At 39.9% G+C, this 26,031-nt stretch overlaps 1 protein-coding gene across 1 annotated transcript in view; it reads left to right on the forward strand.

The window, feature by feature from the left end:
- EXOC4 (exocyst complex component 4) overlaps positions 1-19,714 on the forward strand; it is a 448,906-nt gene extending 429,192 nt beyond the window's left edge. The window contains exon 18 of the mRNA XM_063448300.1: positions 17,288-19,714. Coding sequence (XP_063304370.1) covers positions 17,288-17,525 — 238 coding nt within the window. The 3' untranslated portion in view covers positions 17,526-19,714. The remainder of the gene's footprint in view (positions 1-17,287) is intronic.
- Positions 19,715-26,031: the final 6,317 nt, after the last annotated feature.

Genomic DNA, 26,031 nt, shown 5'->3' on the forward strand with positions numbered 1-26,031 from the left:
GTTGCTGCACACTATGCAACACTGACAAAGGAAGCACCTCTAGTGGCCGTCTGAGTGACTGCCACTAGAGGTGTCACTAGAAAGCAATGTAAACACTACTTTTTCTCTGAAAAGGCAGTGTTTACATTCAATAGCCTGCAGTAACAGGCTATAGACACCAGAACCACTACATTAAACTAAAGTTAAATCCTGTTGACTATAGTGTCCCTTTAAGAATTACATTATTACTGTTGAATATAAAGCTTTGTAAAATTTAAAAATCCTGGCTCCTAACTTTTTTTAGCTGGCTCTTCATTTCAAAGCAAATTTGTCAAGCCCTGTTCTCGGAAATGTATTCTTGCAGCAGTTGGATTGCAAAGGTTGGACACCCCTGATGTACTTAATATGTGCTACACTGCAACATTAATATAGTGCTAATTATGGGACATTACTGACTATATTAACGTGTGTGACTGTATTAACAGCTGTATACCCAAGTGGAAAGAGTTCCTGTATTTTGCATTATTTGAAATGCATTTTATTATATTGTTTCAAGTTCATAAGTTGTTTAATTACAAGCAATGGTGTTTTTTTTGTTTTGTTTTTGTTAAGCTATTATAAATAGTCCCCCCTCCCCTCCATCACTTCAGACTTTTATTCATTTTTACAAAATCAACATATAAATACAGTCCGAACAAAGGTTTAACAAAGTCAACAGCATAGCCATTAATTCATTTAACTGTGAATGACCCAGGCGGTGGAATTACTGTGCAGTCAGTGCCAGCCACTGAAGCCATAGCTGAAACCATATTTCACAGGCTGCTTGTCTGACAGATCAGTGTGGGTTTCAATTGAAGTGAGGATGTCTCTGCATGAATTGTGTAGAGTATGTGTAATAATATGTAAACATGTGGGCATAGCATGATAAAACGCCTATTAGAATTATCAGTGGTGGTCTGGGTAGGTTACATTCCAAGTCACCTGTAATATGTATTTCCCTACAAGACTACACACAGTCAGGATGTATTTCTGTTCTTCTCTAAATCAAACTGATTATTTGATGCTGGTAAGCTGTCTGCTGCTGTTGTGCACAATTTAGTCCAGTTTTAGTAGCTCAACTTTCCTCTTGCGCTGTAATACAACAGATGGCTTCACAAAAATCATATAGATGCAGCATTTTTCAAAGTTATTGTTGGACAAGCAAAGCTACTGGAGACTTTTCCTCTCCTGATCAGGTTGTCAACAGTTCTTGAGTTAATGCTGCCATCTTGTGGAGGTTTTGTAAATAGAAATACGTTTCTTCATCTCAATTTATTTGCAACATAGACACTAGAGCAGGGAATTCTCTAATCTGTGCTCGGGAAAATTTCCCCGGACATAGATTAGAGGGATTCCCTGCTCTGTTGCTTTTGTCTCTGTTCGGGGAAATTTCCTCAAACATAGACGAACGCAGCATAGCAGGGAATCCCTCTTAATTCCCACGACTGTTTGCACTTACCACCCTGCGAGAGAGCTGGTCGTAAGTGTGAACCGTGGTAAAACAGGTAGGTCTCAAAATGAAGACCACCTGTAATTCTGTGCATACAGCGATCACACTCCTTTAAGTTCAGGTAGAATTGCAATCCAAGGTATAACTACTGCTCTGGAAGTAAGAATCATAATGTGAGCATTTTTCTTACATTTATTCCTAAACTGAACTGGTAAATGTTTATGGTGGTGAACTTTTAAACATTATTATTATTATTATTATTATTATTATTATTATAATCCTAGTCAGACTACCTCACCAGTAAGTGTCTTTGGACAAGACACCTAGCGATATATATCAGTCGACCTCAAATCCTCATAGATTGTAGCTCTTTTGAGCAGGGCCTTCTCTACCTCTAAATATCCCCTTTCTATAATTGTAATGTGCAATATATTGGTACTATTTGAATTCCAATAAAAATATTATTATTTGCATTTATATAGTACCAACTTATTCTGTAGCTCTTTTCAATTTTAACACCAATAGAGACAAAATGATTACAAATGTTGATAGGAACAAGAGGTTAATGAGGGCCCTGATCGAGAGGAAGTGTAGTATAAAAACCACAAGAGGAGGGCTGCGTAAGAGACAAAAACAAAACGTGGCAACACTACTTACCCAGACTTTATTAAATCCCAATATTAAGTATCACATATTGGCTGTATCATGGGAATTAACAAAGTAACTTTATAATGACAAAGAAGTTTTCAGTTTAGTCCAAGAACCAAGGTATTGGTTGAATCTTACCACCAAATAATTAACTTTGTATGTTGTGGAATGAGCTATATTATAGACACTTTGTACTGATTTGTATAAAGATATATGCACATTTCTGACCTCTCTAATACTATAGGGTTTAATAAATCAGCGCCTACACAAACCCTGCATTAAAAGAAACCTATAAGTGTAATTGGTGGCATAATAGATTAATACTCATAGATATGGCTGGATATTTTCAAGTAGTCTTTGTGCCCTCTCATTGGCATAGTGAATAGATGAGCATGTGTAGTACCGGGGATTGTGATCATTATCTGTTTCATTCATATTGACGGGGCACATAGAATGCACACACAGAATGCTGATTTCATGTTGCTTATACTCAGTGTGCAGATTTGCTCCTCATAATGTTATGTTACCTACCTTGGTTGGATCACAAGTACCTGCTGAAGATATCTTAGTTTCATCTGCTTTTCACTTTATGCCTTTATGAGTGACACAAGTGCTGCATGGAACCCACTGTCACTGTCCACTGCCGCAATATTATTGCATACTGCATAAGTATTGTTTTCCACACGTCCTTCATATGCACGTACCAGGAGCACCAAAGGATAGCCTATAAAAGCCTACCTTCCTTAGCATTAAACACCCAATTGTTTTTCTGTGATTGCTACAGTTTGTTGGCCTATTGTATTGGCTAGCATGCACATTCTGATTCTTCATGTTGTAGACTTTTTCGTTAATATTCTGTGTTTTCAGCCTCTGGCTTCTGAATAGCTCTTTCTGAACAACACATGAAAGTGGAATGTTGAATAGGGTATAGAAAATTAGTAGCAGTAGTTTAATGTGCATTCTGTTTTGACACCCAATCTGAAGCCAGAACTACCTGCAGCACTGTATGAATATTTATAGGCAATGGCACAGCGTGGGTGACCAGCACCCAGGGCAAGGCAAGTATTGCGCCCCCTAACCCGTAGACGGTTAGCAAACCCCAAGTCTCTTAATAGGCACCTATTCTCCTTGCATAATTTTTAAAATCCACCTCACTACTAAAGTACTGCGTATAGTCAATACACATTGCTTAAGGCGTGAGCTGGGTAGGGAAAGAGGAGCACGGCTATCTATGCTATCAATTACTGGCTATCAATTACTGGCATACCAGTGTGATAGCATTTAATAGGCATTTACATATTATCGGCGGTATGTTTAAATGTCAAATCATGTTAGTAATAGGCATTATGTAATTCAATTATAAGGCTTACATGGGGATAGTATGGCTGTAATTAGCAAGGGAAATACTGTAAAATGTTACGTAGCAAAAATGTTGTGCCCTCTGCAACTGCTCATATGGCTCACACATGCTACACTACTGTTTATAGGCACTGGCAGGGTTAATGTAATCTAAAAAAAACAGATCTTGTCAGGCCAAGTTTCTCTAAATAAGTAACATACAAGGAAAGAAAGTTTTGATTGTCATATGGAGGAGAAAGAAAGTGACAAGATCCATGTTAGCATCAAGATTGCATATTCATGCAGAGCAGTAAAAATATAGCGTGTGACTGTGCCAGCCCCATGGGATAATGTGATGGATTTATGCATGTGACAGCAGCGTTTCAAGATAGAAACCTTTAAGCATTTACATAGAGATGTTATAAGATTCAAGAAAAAAAGATTCCATGCTTAACTAATGGGAAATAGTATATATTAAGTGAATGTTACCCTCTAAGAGAAAGTTATTTTGTACAATATCACACATTTTATATGATTTTTTTGTTTTTGTTTTACAATTATATTTTGTCAGCATTGCTTTTAAGGCAGTTGCTTACACAGAGTTATAGACATATGTCATAGCTTACTGGAAAAAGTAACAATGAAAATAAGTGAACGGTCAAATTGGATTGTTTGCATCTGCCCAAAGGCTACATCCTTTTTTTGTGTTCAGATTATTTTATGTGACATGTAAACCTCTGAAATGTATCACCCATGCAGCTACTTAATCAAGTTATTTAACTTAACCGTACAGTTCTCATATATACTTTGGTTTTGTTTTTTTTAAAGACTCGTAAAATTCTTGTTTTATGGTAATTTGTATATTTGTTCCAGCAAGTAAGCTGCTTCATATATGTTAAAATGAAAGAAATGCCTTTCTCAGGTAATGCCTTGGTAATTTTGTTTTGCAGTCTGAGTAAGAATTTTAATTGCCAGACCAATGTGTATAAAGATGGTATTTCTCAAAATTGAACGTAATCTCCTTAAAGAAACTGCCAAGCTTTTCTTTTTTTTTTTTTTTTTTTTTAAACAGATAATTGGAAGCCACTTATACTTTAATTAATTTCCAGTATTTTCTTTGAGAAACTCTGCATATAACTCAAAAGGCTTGGGTGATTATGCAAATTATTTTTTTGCTTCTACGATCCCTAAACAAAAAAAAAAGTAAAAATTGTTGTGACCGTGGAAGTGTTATTAATAGGTTTCTGATTGTTAGAAAGTAAAATGTCTAGATGACTTTTTCATGTTTGGAATAAAGCCTTGAATTAATACATTTGTTACATTTGTTGTGACACATCATTTTTATAGTGTTTTTGTTTCTCGTTCTCTTAGCTAGTGTTTATTATTTAATACATTTTTTCACATGCTAGTTTGGTGTTTGTTTGTTTTTTAGCAACTTTTAGAAATAGTTTAAAGCTACCCAGATTTTCAGTCTAATTCCTTTTGTATAAGTATATAAATTAACCTGCGCAAATTCATATTGAGCCTATAAGAGCGTTTCCACTTTGAGCTGTAGGCAATTTGTTATTATCACTAATCTATCTTCTCCACTCACCATGGAGTTTATTGAAGACCTGGCAATGTAATCTCATTGCATTTTAACCCATGCATATCAGAGAAGGCCAAAGTGTCTTAATTACAGTGTGTTCGTGGCAGAAAGGCAATTAACAATTATAATCAGTAATGTTATCTTATAATTAGTGCCGCAGTAAGATTGTAACAGTCCGTTAATTAATAGAAGTTTTTTATATTTTTATATATTTTTCCTGGAATTGTATTCGCACAAGATTTAAAAGCCTAGAGCTAGACCCATAAGTATACGGGACCACTATAAACCAGACCCCACTGGAGAGGCCAATCACAGGATACCTATTAAGCAGTTATATGTGTACTTTTTATTACCTTACATAGTATACATGTTAATCCTTACCCCCAAAGGTTTGCTTAAATCATATGGATCAAAGAATCGCTTACAGTGAATTGCTGACTCTTCTTTGACTATATCTGTCTATACATTTATGCAAGCAAAAGGGGAGGGGCTGAAGAATTGTTACAAAGTGGCATATGCTAGCTATAATTTCTCTTTTTTTTATGCAGTAAACATACAAATGTGTAGTTTATTTTGAAGGGGATCCATTAATAACCCAGCCCAGAGATGGGCAGCAGTACTTGTAAACGAGGTGTGTCGAGGAAAGATTACCTGCTCAACCTGTGATTTCCATATTATTCACCTACTCGAATATAACACGTAAATTAAATTAACATTTTGTGATATAAAATTCCACTTATCAACCCAGCCCATTAAATTTATTATCAGGTCTGCGTTTTCCAGCTCAGTCGGTTATAATTTCCCGAGCTCTTTATCTATATAAATTTAATTAGCCTTGATATCATCACTATATTATAGAACTAATTAAAGATTTAGATAAGTGCTGAGAGAGCTTATTTAATACCCCATAAAGTTCAATGTGGAAAATTGAATAGGCTATACTTCAGATGGCTGTGAAGTTTATGAAACCCAATGCCCAAATCAGTGGATTTCTTTAAATGCACTTAATAGTCTTCTTAATGTTTAAACTATCTCTAAACAAGCTAATTCTGCTATTTCATCACCGTACACAAAGTGCTTTGTACATAATGAATGAGAGTTGGTGTTCGAGAAGGTCTAGGATGACATCATTACACACAGTGATGTCATTAGCCGTATAGACAGGCCTAGACATAAATGTCACCTGAATATACTAGTCATTTTTTTTTCTTATCCATCATCATTTTAATGCACTCTAATATGAATTAGAATACATTTAGTGGGAAAATAGTTAACGTTATGTGATTTATTTATTTTCTTCTTGCTTATTAAATTTTTTACTTTCTAATGAATGCGTGTGGGTAAGTTATCCCTGCATCCCTTTTAGGTGAAAGGCATATAAACTGTCAAATGAAAACACCTGCAACTCCAATGCAGATACAGTTATTATGTGTACAAGGGGGAGGGGAAATCTCATTGTGTGTACAATGTAAAATTTGTAAGAAGTTAAATGATCTGGAATACCCTGCTGCCTCTAACAGTAGGCACAATGATAATATAATAGTGTTTATGTGACAGATGTGATGGAAGATTAACTTTCAGAAATACTTTCTCTGTGATTTGTTTCAGGGCGAACTACTGTTCGTCCAAATTCAGTCTGATTTCCGAGCCACAATGTGCCAGAACCGAGAATAGAATGAAGAAGTGACTTGTTTTGTTTCTTTTTGTTTTTTTGGTGAGGGCAAATAAGCAGCTTAGTTTTTACCATGATGGACAAGAGGTCTGCGCAATAATGTGGGTTGTATCTTCTGTCCAGCCAAGAGGTAGCAAAAATGACGTTTGATGGTTATGGGACAGTGACTAAATGTTGAGTTTATTCAGAGATCAAGTGATAACTGATCAATATCAGGGGGGGAGGGGGGGGGATGGGTGCCGTAAAACAAACAGGTTTGTGCCCGATACTTTGACTGCAGCTACTGTGGGAGACACACTAGCAGTGATACTGTGTGTTTTACCCTTGCTATGCCTGTGTAGGAGTAGAAGATGCCTGAGTCATTGACTCTAGTGTGAGACTTGGCTTAGAGCAAACTAGCACTATCAAGTGTACTTGCAACAGCCATGAGTAGGAGATTACAATTTTACCATTTATAATAATGAGTATAGGCTACTAAAATTAAGTTGTTTTTGTTTTGTTAAATAAAATCCTATTTTATTTTATTGTTTTCTTGAGTGTATTTAGTCTATTGTGTGCTGTGCAAGTGGGTGAGCACTGTGCAGTGTTTAATAATTTCAACACAATAACATTATAGGATATATAAAAAATGTCCTGTTTGTTTCACACTCTGTGTATACAATTTGCTCTCACCATACTATTTGTCATTTTGTTGTATATTTTCTGAGTGATTTGGAGTGACTCACACTTGGTGATATTGAGCATCAATACTTTTCCTTTCTTTTACTGTGTTTTACAATAACATTATAGTACTGAATTTCTAACAGGACCAACCCATTTTGCAACACAAACATCTATTTTACTGAATAAAGTTGTTGATTATACACAATACACAATCATTCCTATACCTAATTTATTATAATAATAAAAACAAACAAACCATAATCAATGTTACATCCTAATCTCAAGAAGAATTAGAAGGGTAGGGGAAGGTTTTATGTTCCCCAATCCACCATGAGCAGTAGTATCAAGGTCTCTGAAAGTCTGAACTCCTCTTCCTCAGCCATAAGGACTAATGATAACTCCTCCACCACCACTATCCCCACTAGTAATAGTATTCAGATAGTGAAAGATGTATTAGCAACATGTCTGTTAACCACAATTCACCATCCAGGAGGCAATTGGATATTTATTTTAAGACTTTTCACATGCATCATTAGCTTTTGCTACTGCTTCCACTTCCATTGCATCTCCTTCTATCACAGCAAGTTCTAGCATTACAGTTTATGGGTATTATGGTGCAAGAAGCAATGGATTGGTTAAACCAGGGGACATGTTGACTTCGCCTATGTTACCCCATATTTATTGTAATGCCCCCTTGAAGAAACGAGGCGAGCTCAACAGAGACTTTTTCTGTGCCATCAGTCCAACTCTTTACTGAAGTGGTAGAGGAGAGTACCCTAGTAGGATCCCCATGGTCTGGGCTTGATGGTGGTGAGAAATCTAGTGTTGATAGCATGGCTTTTTCCTCCACCACTTCAGACATTTGTTTGTCTGTCTCAGGAGGAAATTGATTATTATACAGAGGAGTATAAGAAGAGTCCATACAAGAGAGACAGCAGTCCACTATTTTCTGCACCTAATCTGCACTTTCTACTTTGTCTAAGTCCATCTATAACTAAAGTGGAATTGCCTAGTTGAATGGAAACAGTTGGAGCATCATCTCCTACCAGTGCCAGATGCAGTTTTCCAACCACCTTCCTTCCCATTGCCATTAGTCAACAAAGAGCTTGTATTGCAACGGCTTCCAAAGACACAAATGCACACGTATCTCCATCAGCCACAAGGGTAAATGTTAGTATTTTGTGTCCAAGCAAAGTTTGCTTTTACAGCCTCCTAGAAGTATGAATTGTTCGGTAGGGGTTTAAAGAAAGGCCACTGGTGCTGTATCTGATTCTACCACCTCCACTCCTCCTGATTCCCCAGCTGGCGACTTTTGGGGGAGCTTCCTTTTCCATGATAGAAGGGGAATCCTTTAAGCAGTTAATACAGGACATGGCTTTCCAACATGTACTTCCCTTGCAATTCAGATTTAGCAGGATAATAGTCCCATCACTGTGTGCTACTATTGAAGGAGTAATTCAGGTTGTGCACTTTACCACAGATTCCTGAAGTTCTCGTAGTGGTCAGCAACACAGTGGTAGCTGTGGATAAGGTCCAACCCTAGCAGCTGCATGGCAACAGAGCTATTTTGTTTCCAGTGTTATTTTGTATCCAGTAAAGTTTATTTCTTCTTTACCACATCGGATATCCTGCAATTCATTGAGGGTCTGGAAAGGAGTTATCCTGCTTGAAAATCGGACAGCTAGAATAAGCTTATTATTCATCTGCCTTCAAAGTCAGAGCCAGCTTTGTGTGGCTCTGCAAATTGTGAGTGACCCAAAATCTCTTCAATTGATCAATTTTCCTTGTGTTACAGTATTATACTATGCATATTTTTATGTCTTTATTATAGGAAGATCAGGAGGTGTCAAAACTCAGTATACTAAGTATACAGCCAAGTATTGTATATTTCTTCTCACCCCCCTTATATACATTTCTCTCACTTTGTATCTGAGTGCTATTTAGTGATTTTAGGCACTGGGGGTAGTTGCCAATCCACCATTTCTTTGTTTTGTTTGTATTCTAGAGCTATTGATCTGCTTCATGCTGAAATGATGGATAAGGAAAACACTTCTGCAAACATATTGCAAGCAATCAGATGAATGGTGTCAAATTTGTTGGGAGAGCAGGCAGGCATCAATATGCACATTGGGTTTCAGATGGTTTATTTATAGGCGTGTACTGCTATTCACACCACCTACATTAAGTAGTGATGCAATTCAGGAAGCTAACACAAAGGTGCACACCATACTTGAACATTGCAGGAGGATTGCCAGGCATTTCCACAGTAGTGTTGAGGCCAGCCAACTTTTGAGACAGGAGCTAGAGAAAAGAGACTTCCCACACCATCTAAGACAGGTTGTCCACACAGAGTGGAACTCCACATAAGACATGCTGGAAATGATTTTGGAACAGCAGAAGGCAATTCATAATCTATCTTTCGACCATTCGACTTGTGTTGACTTGCCACTGGAGTGTGAAGATTGGACACTAATAGAGCACTTAATCTATTTAGGGACATGAGATGATGAAATTTGAGCCATATCAATGCCAGTTTAGGACAGGGAAACAGCTTGTTCACTCACCCTATTTTCCAGGAAGTCATCCATAAACTTGGATAACTTGGATGGATAACTTCCTGGAAAATAGGGTATTGGTTCATGGTGGCACAATCCGCAACGATGTAGCAGCAGTGGTGAGGAATTTAAAAGATTTACTCGATGCTAATTGCCCCAAACTGCTGATGGCTTCCCTGTGTGATCTTAGGACTAAGAGGAAAGTTCCACTCTAAAGCCTTCAAAAAATACTGCCAAAGTAGACCCAAAACTATACAGATTATCTTATTGATATTGTGAACAAATTTAGTTACAAAGAAAAATATACATACCCCTGGCTGACCGTACATACAATATGGGGAAATATTGTTTCTTGTCAGTGTGTCAGGATAGGGGGGAACCAAAACACACACACACACCGAATCACAAATAGACTTTCCATTTATCGGTCCTTATAATGACTTGGCTAAAGGATAAACATAGTCAAAAAGGATAGCCAAGGTCAAAGGGATACAGAAATCAAAATAAACGTTACATAAGCTGAGGTAAAATTATTGGGGTAAAGGATATAGTGAGGTGAATAGTGCTAATGACAAAAATTACATATGTAATTGGAACGAAATCCAGAAGAATATATCTTAAAATAAAGACACAATAAAAGTGCTGCATATAATGGTTATAATGCCAAAGGAACACTCACACTTTGTAGAGCTATATAGACTCTATTTTGGGAGCCTGGATGAAATAATCCCCGTCTATGGATTTCCTGATGTGAAACAGTACTGTTAAGCTTTTGGGTGAATGTAGTCAGCACATAAAAGGGAAATAGTTAAACCAAATGGTGTAATATGTAGGTGTACAATTAAAAAGAAAGGTGTAAAAAAAGGGGTTACTTTACTGAGAGGGTATTGGATGCATGGAATAGCTTTCCAACTGAAGTGGTAGAGGATAACACAGTGAAGGAGTTTACTGGATGAGGGGAGTAGAGAATAGAAATGACTGGGTATATATAAGAATTTTACAAAGTAGTCCTCACTTGACTTGTTTTGCCGAAGCTTTATCAGAAATTCCTGCCAGGAGAGGAAATGAAAGATCTCTGTGCCTTTGTAAGCCTCAAATTACCCAGGTATAAACATTGTGCTTGGTTGTAGTGGAGACATTAAGAAAGTTAGTTCATCAATGTCGCATATTCATCATGACATATTCTGCCAAAGCAAACAGGAAGTGACACAAGCTAAATAAATAATGTGTAGGGCCATACATAGCTTTGCAAAGTAAGACAGTCGTTTTATATCAAATCTTAATCTACCCCGTATTATGGAACCTGGTGTACAATAAAATTGCAGGTGACATGCTAGATATTAGTAGACCACAAATGGAAGAATTTAATGGTGTATGTATCTGCACTCTTTTGTATTAAGCTTTTCAGTTTTAGAGAGATGCATGTGTTACAGTGAAGGGTTAGCTTTCCAAACAGCAGCACTCATATGAAAAGTAATTCCCCCAGCCAACTGGTGATTCATCTACAAATTATCAAGTGACACTTCAGATTTTGGCCGGCTGTCGTCTTGGATTTGACCCACCTGGTGAATGTGTAGCTAGGGCCACCCACATTTAATTCAGTCCTGCTGTGACATAAAAAAATGATGTCTCAGGACGTAGCTTAAACGCTGAGGTCACTTTGTAAAGTAGAGATTGCATCTCTCAGGGAGAAATTAGGATTTCATTGTGAATTCTTTGGGTCTGCCTTAGAAGCCCTATTCCTGCGGTGCTGGGTGAGAGGTGAGAATTAGCATTTAAATGGAGAGATATTAATAGCACACATGGCTTCCTGCAGTTGCTAAAATGATTCTGTTACATCAAATCAGGTACATCTATTTGTTTGTGGGGGGGTTTTCTTTTATTATACGAACATTTTTTTGCAGTGTTACATTATTTTCTTAAAGCATTTAAGTTTTACTACTTTGTTTATGTATGCAAACATTTGTGCAAGAATACAATGTTTACATGCATGTTTATAATTACAGCATATTATGTCAGTGCGTGTATATATATACACACACACACACACAGATGTGTTTTTATATGTTATGTGATACATTACAGTGAACGGTTTATTATGAGCCCAGTGCATTTTCTGGCATACCTTTCATTCCTCCAAAATCATTAGGTCTACACATTTGCCAGGTGTTTTGCTAGAACAAAATCTAGATGAAAAGATCAGGTTGTTTATTACATAGGCTTTGTGAGAGCGATGCTTTTTAAAAGTGCATGACCGAGACCCCACATTAATTACAGTGAGCTATGCGTACATCGCTGACAATGATCCAAGCAGTGAGATTAAGTTTGCATTTCTTCTGCAGGAATAGTGAATGGTGTATATCATGTTGTAAAATGTAACACCTATTCATGGACAACCCAGTTTTATTTATTTTTCTTTCTTTCTTAAAGCAGAGCTTGAAACATGTTTAGATGAATGTATAATGTTATCTTCTGAAATCAAACATCATTATTTTACTCCAGTGCTCCATGAATCTCTAGCCAAATGATCTGACCAGAGTCATCATTTCAGTTTAATAATCTCTCCAATTAGGAGGTGTTTACCATGAAAAACCGTTCTGATAAGCAGTCACGTTGTGCCGTTCTGATAAGCAGCCACGCAGCGTGAGATGCAGAAAGGCAGAAACGCAATTACTGAATGGAAATGAAAGGCCATGTCAAGAACCAGCATTGTGTTTGCCATCACACGTTTCCGCTTCATTATTTGATAACATCAAGAGATAACATTGTCAGAATGGATTTGTCGCTTTACAAGCGGAGAGGGCCCAATCAGTTTTTAGTTAATATAGTCCAAGCCCAGGCTGGAGTGGGCAATCATTCATTATGCAAATTAAGCCTCGTCCTGCAGCACTGTCCGTGATTACAGACAATTACACCTACAGGAGTCTCTGGCCCTCTTTGGTTTTCAGAATTAGCATTTTATTTGCAACGGCATACATAGGCGGTTCATTGGTACTCTTGTAGATAAACCAGTTAATACATTATAGTATTGACAATGTATTTTATTACGCTTGCCCAAGAGTAACTGTGAAATGAGCATTCCAAGCACAATAAGCACTGCAGTCTTTTTTGACTATTGTCAACCTATTCAAAGCTGTTTTGGAAGAAGAGGGGTCTTTCTTTGCACCCGACTCCTCTCTCTCCAAAGTGTTAACAATTATATTCTGCTTGTATAGAATATGGAATAGGCTAGCAATATTGGACACTCTGAATAACTGATAACCCCTTCACTGCTTCCAAATTGACACAGGTTCCCTTTTCACATCACTGAGGAGGTGGGCATATGTTGCCAGCTAATTGGAGGTAGTAATTAGAAGCATTTCTAGTTACGCCTCTGGTTACTATAGTGTCCCTTTAAAGTATCTGCTGCTAATGTTTTGTGCCAGATACCATAGGACAATTTTTTGTGCCAGATACCACAGGACATGTTCAGAGGTCTTGTTGAGTCCATGCCTCGATGCATCAGAGCGGTTTTGGCAGCACAAGGAAGACCTATACCATATTAAATGGTTGGTTTTAATGTTGCGACAAAAGAGACAAAGCCTCTCCACTCCATCTGGGACCAAAAATAGATTGTGTACAAGATACAAACTGTCATGCTGAGATATCTGCCTGGCTGGTCTAGATAGCTCTTTGTTGTTAAGGTAGACACAGGGCCGGCGCGTCCATAAGGCGGCACAGGCGGCTGCCTTAGGGCGCACCGGCTCTGGGGGCGCAAAATTCCAGTGACCGGCAGGTAGGGAAGTGCTCCCTCCTGCCAGGTCACCTCCTGGATCCCCGGCGTGGCGTCCGGCTGAACTGGATTGCGAGGTGGCGAGGGAGCTCTGATCTCTCTGACCGGCTCCCTCGCGCGCCTTTTGCTGATGCCGCGGGAGCCGGAATATGACGTCATATTCCGGCTCCCGCGGCATCAGAAAACAGCCTGCGAGGGAGCCGGTCAGAGAGATCAGAGCTCCTTCGCCACCTCGCAATCCAGTTCAGCCGGACGCCTCCCAGCAGCCCCACTGGACCACCAATGAGAGACCCACGCCAGCTCTCCAGGTAGGGAGGCTGGGTGGGAAATTTTAATTAAATTTACATTATTTATTACTGTGAGTGTGTGTATGTGAGTGTGTCTGTCAGTGTGTGTATGTGAGTGTGTCTGTCTGTGTGTCTGTGAGTTTGTGTGTGAGTATGTGTGTCTGTGAGTTGGTGTGTCTGTCAGTGTGTGTGTGCATGTGAGTGTGTGTGTGTGAGTATGTGTGTCTGTGAGTTTGTGTGTGAGTGTGTGTCTGTCAGTATGTGTGTCTGTCAGTGTGTGTGTGAGTGAGTGTGTGCATGTGAGTGTGTGTGTGAGTATGTGTGTCTCAGTGTGTGTGAGTATGTGTGTCTGTCAGTGTGTGTGTGAGTATGTGTGTCTGTCAGTGTGTGTGTGAGTATGTGTGTCTGTCAGTGTGTGTGTGTGAGTATGTGTCTGTCAGTGTGTGTGTTTGTGTGTGTCTGTGAGTTTGTGTGTGTGAGTGAGTGTGTGTGTCTGTGTGCATGTGAGTATGTGTGTCTGTGTGGGCATGTGAGTGTGTGTGTCTGTGTGCATGTGAGTATGTGTGTCTGTGTGGGCATGTGAGTGTGTGTGTTTGTCAATGAGTCTGTCAGTATTTGTGTGTCTGTCAGTGTGCGTGTGAGTGTCTGTCAATGAATGAGTGTGTCAGATAAGTGAGTCTGGCTGTCAGATATGTCTGTGTTTGTCATTGAGTGTGTGTGACTGTCAGTGTTTATACATCCCTGACTGTAGCGTGGCCAAGCGGAGTGTACCGTGGTACAGGAACTTCTGTTTCCTGTTCCTGGCAGGACTGACAGGAAAAGCTCACTGTACCGGGATTTGCTCCGCTCAGCCACTCTACAAGAAAAGTAGGAGGCACACCAGGAAGGGGAGGGGACCACTATCGGGGTGGGTGGCGCACCAAGGGACAGGGAGAGGAGGGGAGAGAGACCCTGAGGTACAGGAAAAGGAGGGAGGGGGGAGAGGAACACTAAGCGACAGGGAACAGAGGGGGGAGGGGAGAGGAACACTAAGGGACAGGAAAAAGAGGAGAGAGGGGATAGGAACAGTAAGGGTCAGAGAAGGGAGGGGACCATTAAGGGACGTGGAGAGGGGCTGGATGTGAAAAACACACAGCGGGGCTTGAGAAGGAAAAAGACACACACAAAGGAGCTGGGAAGAGTAAAATACACAAAGGGGCTGGGAGAAAAGGATTCACACATAGGGTCTGGGAGGAGTAAGACACACAAAATGTGTGAGGATGTAAGAGTCATACAAAGAGGAGAGATAGGAGCCACACAGATATTTAAAGACGGGATAAGAAACACAAAAGGGAGGTTAAGAGGCACAGGTGAAGATGTTTGGGGGAGGGGGGGCGGAAAAATGCATCTTCGCCTATGTACCCAAAATTCTTTGCACCGGCCCTGGGTAGACATGCACAAAGAGAGATGGGAACTCTAACATATAATATAGTTGCATATTGTGTGATGCATGCTTAAAAAACCTGGTACATGTTAAATAAAGTCAGTTGCAGCAAGAAGAAGCATGTTTTGCCTCTTCCTTGAGGTCTCACGGGTATATTGCTATTTATTGTCCTCTATAGAGTAGTTACTCATAGAGTATTGCCAGAGCACTAGATAGATAGAATATCCTGTAGTATCCAGAGTCAACTCTGTAGTGTATCCTGCATTGCCAGTGGATTTGCTATCAAAGCTGAATCCTAGCCATAGGCGTGCGCATCCTATTGCATAAGGGTGTGCACCCTAAAGCACAAACACACACGCTGTGTATATATATATATATATATATATATATATATATAATATACACACACACACACATTGGGTGCTGTGTGTGTGTGAGGGTGCTGTGTTTGTGAGGGTGGTGGGTGCTGTGTGTGTGAGGGTAGTGGGTGCTGTGTGTGTGTGTGTGTGTATTGGTGCTGTTTGTGTGGGTGATGTTTGTGTGGGGGTGGGGGGACCATTTAGTTAATAGCTCCCCTCCCTTACCTTTTGTATGGAGAGGGGACCGTGCTGCTGCCATCCCTGATGGTCCAGTGGTGAGTGAACGCTAGCCTGCAGGTCTAGAGTTTACTCTTGCGAGAACTGAACGCTGCCGCCCAGGTCCTCTCCTGCCTCCCTCCCTGCCTATGATCCTAGCATTTAGTGGTGTAGGTTAGGTAAAAGAAACCCATGGACAATAGCTTGTCTGAACTGGTACACCTTCAGTGGCAAAGTGTGCATTTCATAGTAATGTTAATTGTTATCAGTGTGTGTGTGTGTGTGTGTGTGTGTGTGTATAATATTTTTTTATTTTTTTCTACAGGCAAATAGTTTATGAATCATTTTTCAATTTTTTTTCAATGTGCATTATAAACCACAATGCACATTGCAGGCTCATCAATTTTAGTACCAGCAAATATGTCCTGGAAGAGCATTGAACTAACATGCTCACAAAAGCCCCCTTCTGGCCCTACCCACTTCCCACTGGGGCACTGTGATTTAAAAAAAAATGTCCGGGCAAAATTTTCCCCAGTGCCCCTCGGTGACATTATTTTCCGATAATTACACAAGTCAATGTTATGTTTACTCCTACTCCATGTAATCAATCCGTTACTTTATTAAAAAGTTTAATGTTTCAACCCTAAATGATTTTACGACTGCCCGGCTGTGAAATGCATTATCATTTTATAAATATATAAATAATAGTGTTAGTGTTTTTTGATGCTGAAGAGTTACAAAGAGTCTTAGGAAATATAACCACCAATCAATACTGTTGTATATTTGTCTCCTGGATATCCGCTATAAACTTCCTCAGCAAATGTGAGCAAAACTGTAAATACATTCCATTTTGTTTTGAGTGGATAATACTTTCTACATTTGACTTTTGTAACAAATAATTTTTTTGACCTTTTCAAAATGTCCCTCATCAGTACATCTTTTAAACGTTGACTTTTTTCCCTAATTGCTTCTATTGAAAGGTTGTTTAAATCTCTTGCAAGATGTTCTGATAATTTTAAAGTTCACAGTTTGGAATATCAAATTTCTTTCTCATCACCTCAAATGTACAAACATGCACGCTGATAATCAGATAATAGTGCTTTTTTTAGATCTGTTTCTTGACGTCCGCCATACAGTTTTTTGGGGGGGGTTTTGCGGCCTCACACTGTTATTAAAGACTGGTGTGAGCTCACTTGTATTCATGTGTATGCAGTTTGGGTCTATGAGCAATCTTGAAATGAAATGCTGCAAACATAACAAATATATGCTTATGCTTTGATCTTCTTACCAACTTGCAGGCAGTACTACGAGATGATGTACAACACAGCAGACGAGTTATTAAATCTTGTGGTTGACCAAGGCGTGAAGTACACTGAGCTGGAATATATAAATGCCCTGAGCTTATTACATCGCAGCCAAACAGGAGTGGGAGACCAGACCACTCAAAATATGAGACTGCAGCGTCTCAAGGAGATCATCTGTGAGCAGGCGGCCATCAAACAAGCCACCAAGGATAAGAAAATAACCACAGTGTGAAATGGCCACAAAATGTGGAAATCACACAGAGCCGAGATGATCATTAGCACATTGCATACAGTATATAAAGAATTATATTACTCTACAGACTTTCCAACTTCTATAATCATCCATGTTCCAATCTATGATAGTTTATCAGTATACTACTTAATGTGTATGTTATTCATTTTTATTAATATTTTTCAGTATATTGTGGGCAAATATATATATAACATTTGCTCATGTGATCCAAGGCATTTTGAACACGTGTATGTAATCCATGCTGTGCTGCTGAAAGCTGTTTGTACTCTCAGATCTGTATTTTACAGCAGCTCCCTATTGAAGCAGAGAGTGACCCCCTGCCTTATTAAAAAAGAGCTTATGCAAGTTCAGAAATGTTGAGTTCTAAGAAAGTGGTGACTCCTACATGTGCATTTGTAAATTATAAAAAATCCCCCTGCCACCCCCTTTTCCCTCATTTTCCATTTAGGAGGAATTTGAATTTGACATATTTATGCAAAATATAGCATAGATGCTGTTTGTCTTCAGCGACTGATATAAAAGTTACGTGAAGCCAAAAATGTATGTCCATATATTATTTACGTTAAAATGTAATCAGTATGCCCATAATATTTGTATGTTTAATTGAAATCGGTATGTTGTAACTACAGTGTTTCTCATTAACCTAATTGTTTAAACAAAAAAGTAACTGCCAGAACTATTGGACAGCTATCCAATGTATTGTCTGTGAGCACCTTGCTCTGTACTATAAGTTTCAGATATTACAGAGCAAAACCTTGTGATGTAACGTTTCCACTGATGATCACTGTATGCTTACTTAATATGCCTTCGCTGGACTATATACTTCAACTGTGATTGTGCATCTCTGATTATACCATTCTTATCTCCAGATTAATAAGCATATACGTTCAGATCTGAAAAACAGGCGTACAGATTAGCTAAGAGTCAAGGTTTATAGACCAGGTATATTAGACTTACAGGGAACACATCACCTTATGTTGTAGATAAGCTGGGAGCTGGTGTCACATTTCTAATACAATGTAAATGGGTCAGGAAATCTGTTTACTAATCTCGAAATGAGCTGCTGCTTTTCTGTCCTTACTGCTGTTACTACATTTAGTTAGCAAGAAACGGGCATGGGAGGGAGCACACATGAACATACAGGAATATACTTTGGGATCAATCCCAGTTACAGACGGTCCTGCCTTAATGCCTTGATCCTTTTTATTTTGCTGCATTTCCATAGAAAAATGCTTAGTAGCTCAGTTGAGTAATTAGTATGTTTGGAAAGAATATGTATTCTCATAAAATGACAATTTCTGCTATTTCTTTACCACATAATCCAGCAAAACAGTCTACACATGTTCTCAATTATTTTTCAATTCAACTCTTTTCAAACAAAATTAATTGTCACAATGCAAGACTTAGTAACACTGGAGTAACACATGGCTTTGTATGTAAGCCTTCTATTTTATTGGTTAAAAGTGGTCATATGATTTTGATGACATAGAATGTTGCAGTACTACAGTGGAAATCTGCAGATAATGATTGAACCGGGTCTGTATTTTAATGGGACACTGTAGGCACCCAGACCACTTCAACTCATCGAAGTGGTTTGGGTGCAAACTTCCATCACCCTTAACCCTAGAGCGGTATTAAATGGAGTTTTTATAAACTGCAATAATTACCTCTGAGGGTCAACTCCTCCTCTAGTGGCTGTCTACCAGACAGCCACGAGAGGGACTTTTGGTTGCCTAAACGACACTGGACGTCCTCACCCTATGCATGAGGACTTCCAGCGTCACCGGAATCCCCATAGGAAAGCATTGAATAATGCTTTCCTATGGGGAAATCCTAATGCGAGCGCAGCCATGGAAGGGGAGGAGCGTGGGTGGCACATCGGTGCTGGACTCAGGTAAGTGACCCCTTCTGCACCACGAGGGGGAGGACCTTGACAAAGGGTTAAGCTATAGTTCTAGGAAAACAAGTTTGTTTTCCTGGCACTATAGTTTCCCTTTAAGTACTGCACAATTCTGAGACTAGTCATAAATGTTATCTGTGAGTTTCAGTGTGATAATCCAGACAATGTCAAGATTAAGCAAACTGCCTAGCTATCTGTGTCAATAAAGTGATACTTCCACAGAAATTATGTGGTTTCATAACAGTAATAAATTGATCTGTTTCAATCATTTGCAATCAGTGATTTATTATAATTTAACCTACACAATACCAGGAAAAGTTTATCACATGCATATATACATCTGAGTAAGATAGAAATGAGAATATTATATTTATTAGAGCTCACAGTCTGAAAGAAGAGGAGTTCTGATAGAGAATGAAAGGTCTTGTACTACATCATTGTCTCATGAAACATTCTGAAATGTGAGCTTGTGAAATGTGACTGGTGTCCAGACATGCAACTATCACATTGTGTGAGCACTGGACCTGCAAATTACATACAAGCATCGAGTATGGGAAAAACAGTTTAGAAGTGACTGGGAGAGACACTATTCTCATCTTATGTTTGGACCAGGAACGAAGTGCTGATTTAGTGGCAGGTGAGTTCACAGTTGTATTACAGTATTGCACACACCAACTGTAATGTATACAGGAGTTCTGGTCTCAGGCTTTGGACTAAAATCTATTTCGCCCACTGTTCATCCCTTCTCCTAAGAGAAACTGTAGCAGAGCACCAGCCTTTCCTTCCAGCACTACTCGACTAGTAGTGTTAAGGATCTTCCAGAGAGAGTTTCCCCACAAATTTCAGCCAGACACTTGATAAAGTGAGGAACAGCAATGTATACCTTGTTTAGTCTCACATTGGGTTTTAATCCATTTCTTTGTGTGGTGAACAGAAATCTGCCAATAGCAGTATGGACTTGAAATTGCAACCTATCACACTACAAAGCTTAATTAAATTACAAACAGTGTAAATGGAGCACTGTGATTACAAGGAAGGATGGGGACAGATAATAACAAGGACTGTAGACCACATGGTAGACTTCCCGGGGTGGCTGGTCAGGAAGTGTCTCTGGAGCATTGGTGCAAGCCCCAATGAAAAAACAACAAGACGAAGAGGAGGGGGAAATACATTAGATTTAATTATAACTACACAATATAGAAAATCCACACCATTTTAAATCAGATGATAAGCAATTGAAAGGTAGGGAATTCTCCCCCTCCCCTCCCCCTTCCCCTCCAAATGGCCGACTAATCGGGCACAAGACCTCAAATTGGTCTTGTTCTAGTTAGTCGGAAAGCTAGTCACAAATGGTTCATCCACTTTGCTACTCCTTAGAAAGCCTGGAGGTGATAAAGGTATAGCAATTGTTTAAACATACTGCAGAAGTGAGGAGCCTATGCACTGTGGTTCCAGGCACCACACACTGCCGCTGGGGAGAGATGCTGGCTGCACCATCTCCCTAGACCTCTGTCTGTCCATGCTGAAATGCCAACTGCATCTTAACCAGTTTATAAAGCCATCATGCACTGCTGGGGAGGGGCACCACCTACCCCCACTCTCAAAGACATGAACTGCTCTTGGCAAGAGTTGTCAATCACACCTTCTCCCGTCACACTGTCACTGAAGAGTAGCACCACCTGCACCGGTTCTCTAATGTATACACTGCTGCTGTTGGTGAGGTGCCAACCACACCATTTCTCTGGTCCTCACTCTGCTGCTCGTGAAAGATGCAAATCATGCCCTCTTTCTGGAACTCGCTCAAGCCTTGGGTAGAGGTGTCACCTTCACCAGTTCCCAAAGTCACCATCTGCCATTGGAGGGGTGTAACAAACCCTTTGTATTTAGTATGATATGTTCGTTCGCACTCTCCCGAACTGCTAGAGGCTTTATTGATTATAGCCCGTTCGCATAGTATGCTAGTTCGTACTCTCCCGAAATCCAAGCAGGTCGTGAGAAAAAAATCAATAGTTTTGTCTTTCGCATACCCAAACATCAGTCGAGACTTGATGAAGGGTACAACAGGAATGCCAGATGGCTCACTTTTATACACAGATGCCCAGCATGGGGTCTCCAGCAAAAGTATGGTAAAACACGCCCACGAGTCTCTGTGCCTGGGAGATAATTGAGTGTATTTTATTTAAACTCATTTTCTCCCAGGCACTAGAGGTACAGAAAATAAAACATCCCAAAATACACATAACACACATAGGAAACCCCACAAGTATTATATCCTATAGCCTGGATCTGAGCGCCCAACAAATCCAAATAGCGCTCAGTCCCCTCGAACACAGCCGGGGTAAAGTTTTGACCGGCCACACACATGGCGTCTGCCCAAAATAGTTCCAGAGAAAAAGTGGTAGCGGTGGGTCATTTTTAGGAGTTTCAAAACAAAATGTCTAACGGTTGCCTTGGCTCATAGGTAGCAATGTTCGCCTGGGTTGTGCGAACAATCCCATCGTATAGCGCTCTTCTGGCTTGTCGAGAATAGAAGCAGGTATTCGTACAAAGTTACTGGTGTTTGCAGGGTCAGGTGTCAGACTTAAAGATCCAGACACTCGACCAAGTACCGCTGCCTGCATTTGGGAGACAAGATGGACACCATTTTCCTGCGCACGTGTTCGGTTATACGAACGGCGGCCACACAGAGAGAGTACTTAAGTTTGTGGTTTTCTTTGAAGTTAAATGAGTCAAGGGGGTGGTTGGTGTTCGGTAGATTAATCTACTAAATGCAGGGAAAATAACTGGGACATGGAAATTTACAGGGTTTTGTCACAAGGGGTGTGTCATCGGCCCAGCCTTTCCGTATATCATTCTGCCTTAGCATCCCTCTGGAATTCCATAGCTGCCTGTTGCACATCTTATTTGATGGACAGTTGCTATAAATGTACCCCAGCTTCAGACAGGTGTAAGAGCATATTCCTTTTCTCTGATGTGACAAGGCAGGGGTGGTTGAGGGTATTTGTTGAGCCACAGAACATTTCAGGACAGCTAGTATTGTAAGATTGAAGAACTGTTTGTAAACGGTAAGAATACAGAAGTCCGGATAGTAGAGTCACAAGGCAAGGTCAAAATTACAATAGAATCAATATATATACCGTGCTATCATATAAGCATAATGGAAACCATGACAGGGCACTGAGAAATATCAAATTTGAGTTTAAAAAGCCCAAGAAGGGCAAATAGCGGTCATGTGATGTCGGAACATACGTGCCCGACAATGCACACATGCTTGTAACCAAAATAGGGGTGGGGAAGATGGAGCCATAAAAGACTTAGATGCAGAGTGGTTAGCATCGATCAGGCTGCCGGAGGAGGCCGTCATGTATGTGATGGAGAGCGACACTGGCAGCTATCCCACATAGCGCCCACGGCGGGTGCCATGACACAACCTCCTCCCTGAAATCTGCCCACTGGATGGAAAAGAGCAGGTTTGTGGGGAAAGCGGACGTGGAGGTGCAGATGAGCATCATGTACATCAGAAGTGTGAACCCACGAACATTCCTCCAGCTCTTATGCCGGTCTAGAGTCAACAACAGAGCAGACCCTATATGCCTTTTGACCGTTGACCCTAACAGGGGCAGGATGCTTTGTGTAGCGATTGCGCACCAAATGCTTAAGCAAGGAAACTAAGAAAACATTTGGTATGTGAATAGTAGGGGGAATAGCAAGAGCGTAGGAAACAAGGTTGATTCTCTGTGAAAGTTTTATAGTGGGTACTTTAAAATTAATGTTTTGAGTAGATAGCCAAACCATGTCCCCCACCAGATAACAAGAGCTGCAGAACGGGATATGTCAGCATGAAACTCGCGGTGAGAAGAAGACAATTTCAAGGCTTGTTGAACCTGTTTCTGTTTTTCCTTATATCTTTCAAATGCTGATTAAGTGCAGGCTTATCATTCTGATAATGAAAAAGACATGGTTCGTATAGTATCCACCACTATGTGTTCTGGTGGTGTAATGGGAGTGATTTTTTTTTGTTGTGTTCACTCTCTGTTTCTAATTTTCTAGACCAGGGGTAGGCATCCTTCCGCACTTAAGAGGTGGACTACATCTCCCCTAATGCTTTGCCAGCATAATGACTGTAAGAGCATTATGGTAGATGTTGTCCACAACAAGGATGGGGGCATGGCTTTGATGCAGAACTTAATAGCATCTTAAGAGCGAGGCTCTACTCTGAGTACCCGGTAAAACACTGAACAGCAGACTGAGTAGCAACAACTGCATTTTGGACTTTATAAGCCTATGGGATAGGGAGACTGATTTTCATACATGAATCTGAAAAATGCTTAACTCACTGTTCTGATCCACACAGACGACAGGCACTTCATGCGGTTCCCATGGGATCGTCGGCCTCAACTTAGCCCCTTGGTTTTTCACCAAGCTTCTGAAGCCGGTCATGGCTTTCTCCACGGAGAGGGGTTTGTTCCATAGTCTACCTGGACAACATCCTCATTATGGCCAGAGGGCTACCGACATGAGGAGCAGTCTGTTGCAGGACCTCGGATTTGTCATGAACGAAGCAAAGTCTGAGTTGACTCCATCCTGGTCAGTTCCTAGGCTTCACAGTGGTGCTAAAGCGTCTGTCCTCCAATATCGTGACTATCAGTAAAAAGATCAGGTGGCTGTTGCACTGGCCTCCTGTCACACTTTAAAATCTGTCTTGAACTATAGGCCACCTCTGTTCAGGCATGCAACGTCTCAAGGAGCAACATCTCTACGCCTTAGACCGTTCGCTTGACGGATGAGGTTCATCTCAAACTGCACTGGTTGCTGACCCACATGGAGGCATGGAATGGCAAGGCAATTTGTGGCTCAAGTCCAGACTTCATCTTGGACTCAGATGCCAGCTAATCAGTCTGTGACATAATGTGCAACGTGGCCATGGGCAGCCTCGGGACTCCAGACGAACAATGTGTTTATATCAGTTGGTAAGGTCCCCTTCATCTGGAGCTGCTTAACTCTTTGGTTTCTTGCCATTATTTCCCGGACCGGCCTCAACTGTGTAGCTCGTTGCCTTCGTTGCTACATCTCATTGAGTAAACTCTTAATCTCTTATGTTCAACCTTTTAAACCGATATCGAGTCCTACCATTCAATGAATGTGCTGAATTCTGCATCTCTGGGTCGTGAAAGGGTCTGTATGTGCCCTCTCCACAAGTGTGCTGTGGTTTTGGGCGGTTCATTCTACAGGATTTTGACTTTGGTGAACTGGCCGCGTTTTTCAACTTTACTTCACCCTCCCCCCATGTTCTATGTTTCCTACACTATGATTTTTTCATTGCTTACTCTTATGTAAAATGTTGTTATGGTTTTAGTTTGGGGGTTTGCTTTCTGATCTATTGTTATGCTATGGTTTAATACTGGTTTATCAGACTGTTTTGTGTTGTTGCGATAATCAGTCTATTGCAGTTTACTTTCATGAGTCTTGCTGTTTTCTTTTCAGAGTGAAACAGTTTCTACGAGTTCTTTCGGTCCCTGGTGTGATGTTTTGAGTGCTTAGTTGATCAGTTCTATTCTCCTGCTCTACCTCATCAAAGAAAGAGGGAGTGGGAGGGGTCCAGTCGACAGTTATGTTTGCCTTACCTTATTCTGATTTGGTTATCTTTTACTGACCGTGTTAATTGTTTCTTTGCTGATTGAGGTGTCAAAGAAGGTATAAGCAAATATGTGCTTCCTGTCTTTAATAAAAATTTAGATTATTTCTTCATCAAGGCTAGAATACTCCTCAAATGCCAAATAACTTTGTGGCCTTTAATTATGTGCATTTCCCTTCAAGTCAAAGAGCATCATATAAAATAAATAAATAAGGGCCAAGTCATAATATGATAATGTTAAATCCAAATGAGCCATTTCCAAAAAATAGAAGCAATTTTCCCCTAAGGAAAAAGTAAATGGTAGCATATATCACAATACCTTGGTGTATTAAATGCAATTAGTTTCCTATAAACATGCATATGTGTAAGCTTGAGCAAGAACTATCATTTATCAATGTCATGGAATTTGCACTTCTAAATTCTAATTAATACCAGCAAGTGTTTACATTGATCTTAAACAGGAAAAGCGCATAATTAGCTGCCCTTGAACATAAATCATGACACAGCAATAAAAACATAAAATTATTTTTGAATTGATTTATGTTAATGTAAGCGCATCAAACATGTAGATTGCTATGGGACCATGACATTCTCGATTGCAAAGTCTTTATATAAAAGTTTATGCTATATATACATTTCCTCATCATAATAAGAAAGAGAATGCACACCAAAACTCACAATAACAACTAACCTGGTTTTAATGAACCAATATCAAAGATAGGCAAAAAATAACAATAATAAATAAAGTGGCACAAATCATGGATAAAAAAATCAATAAAGATTTACCAAGAGTTCTCACAAGCCTAATAGGGCAGAAACAGGAAACAAAAATAACCCCCCAACTCCTGGCTGCCTTTATCAAGGGTGTATTATATCTGAACTCACCACAAATCCCCTTAAATAGCTATAAACCACCTGATGGCCATCAGTATGATGAGGAGACCCAAAAC

The sequence above is a fragment of the Pelobates fuscus genome, chromosome 3 (assembly GCF_036172605.1).
Source record: "Pelobates fuscus isolate aPelFus1 chromosome 3, aPelFus1.pri, whole genome shotgun sequence".
Lineage (NCBI taxonomy): Eukaryota > Metazoa > Chordata > Amphibia > Anura > Pelobatidae > Pelobates > Pelobates fuscus.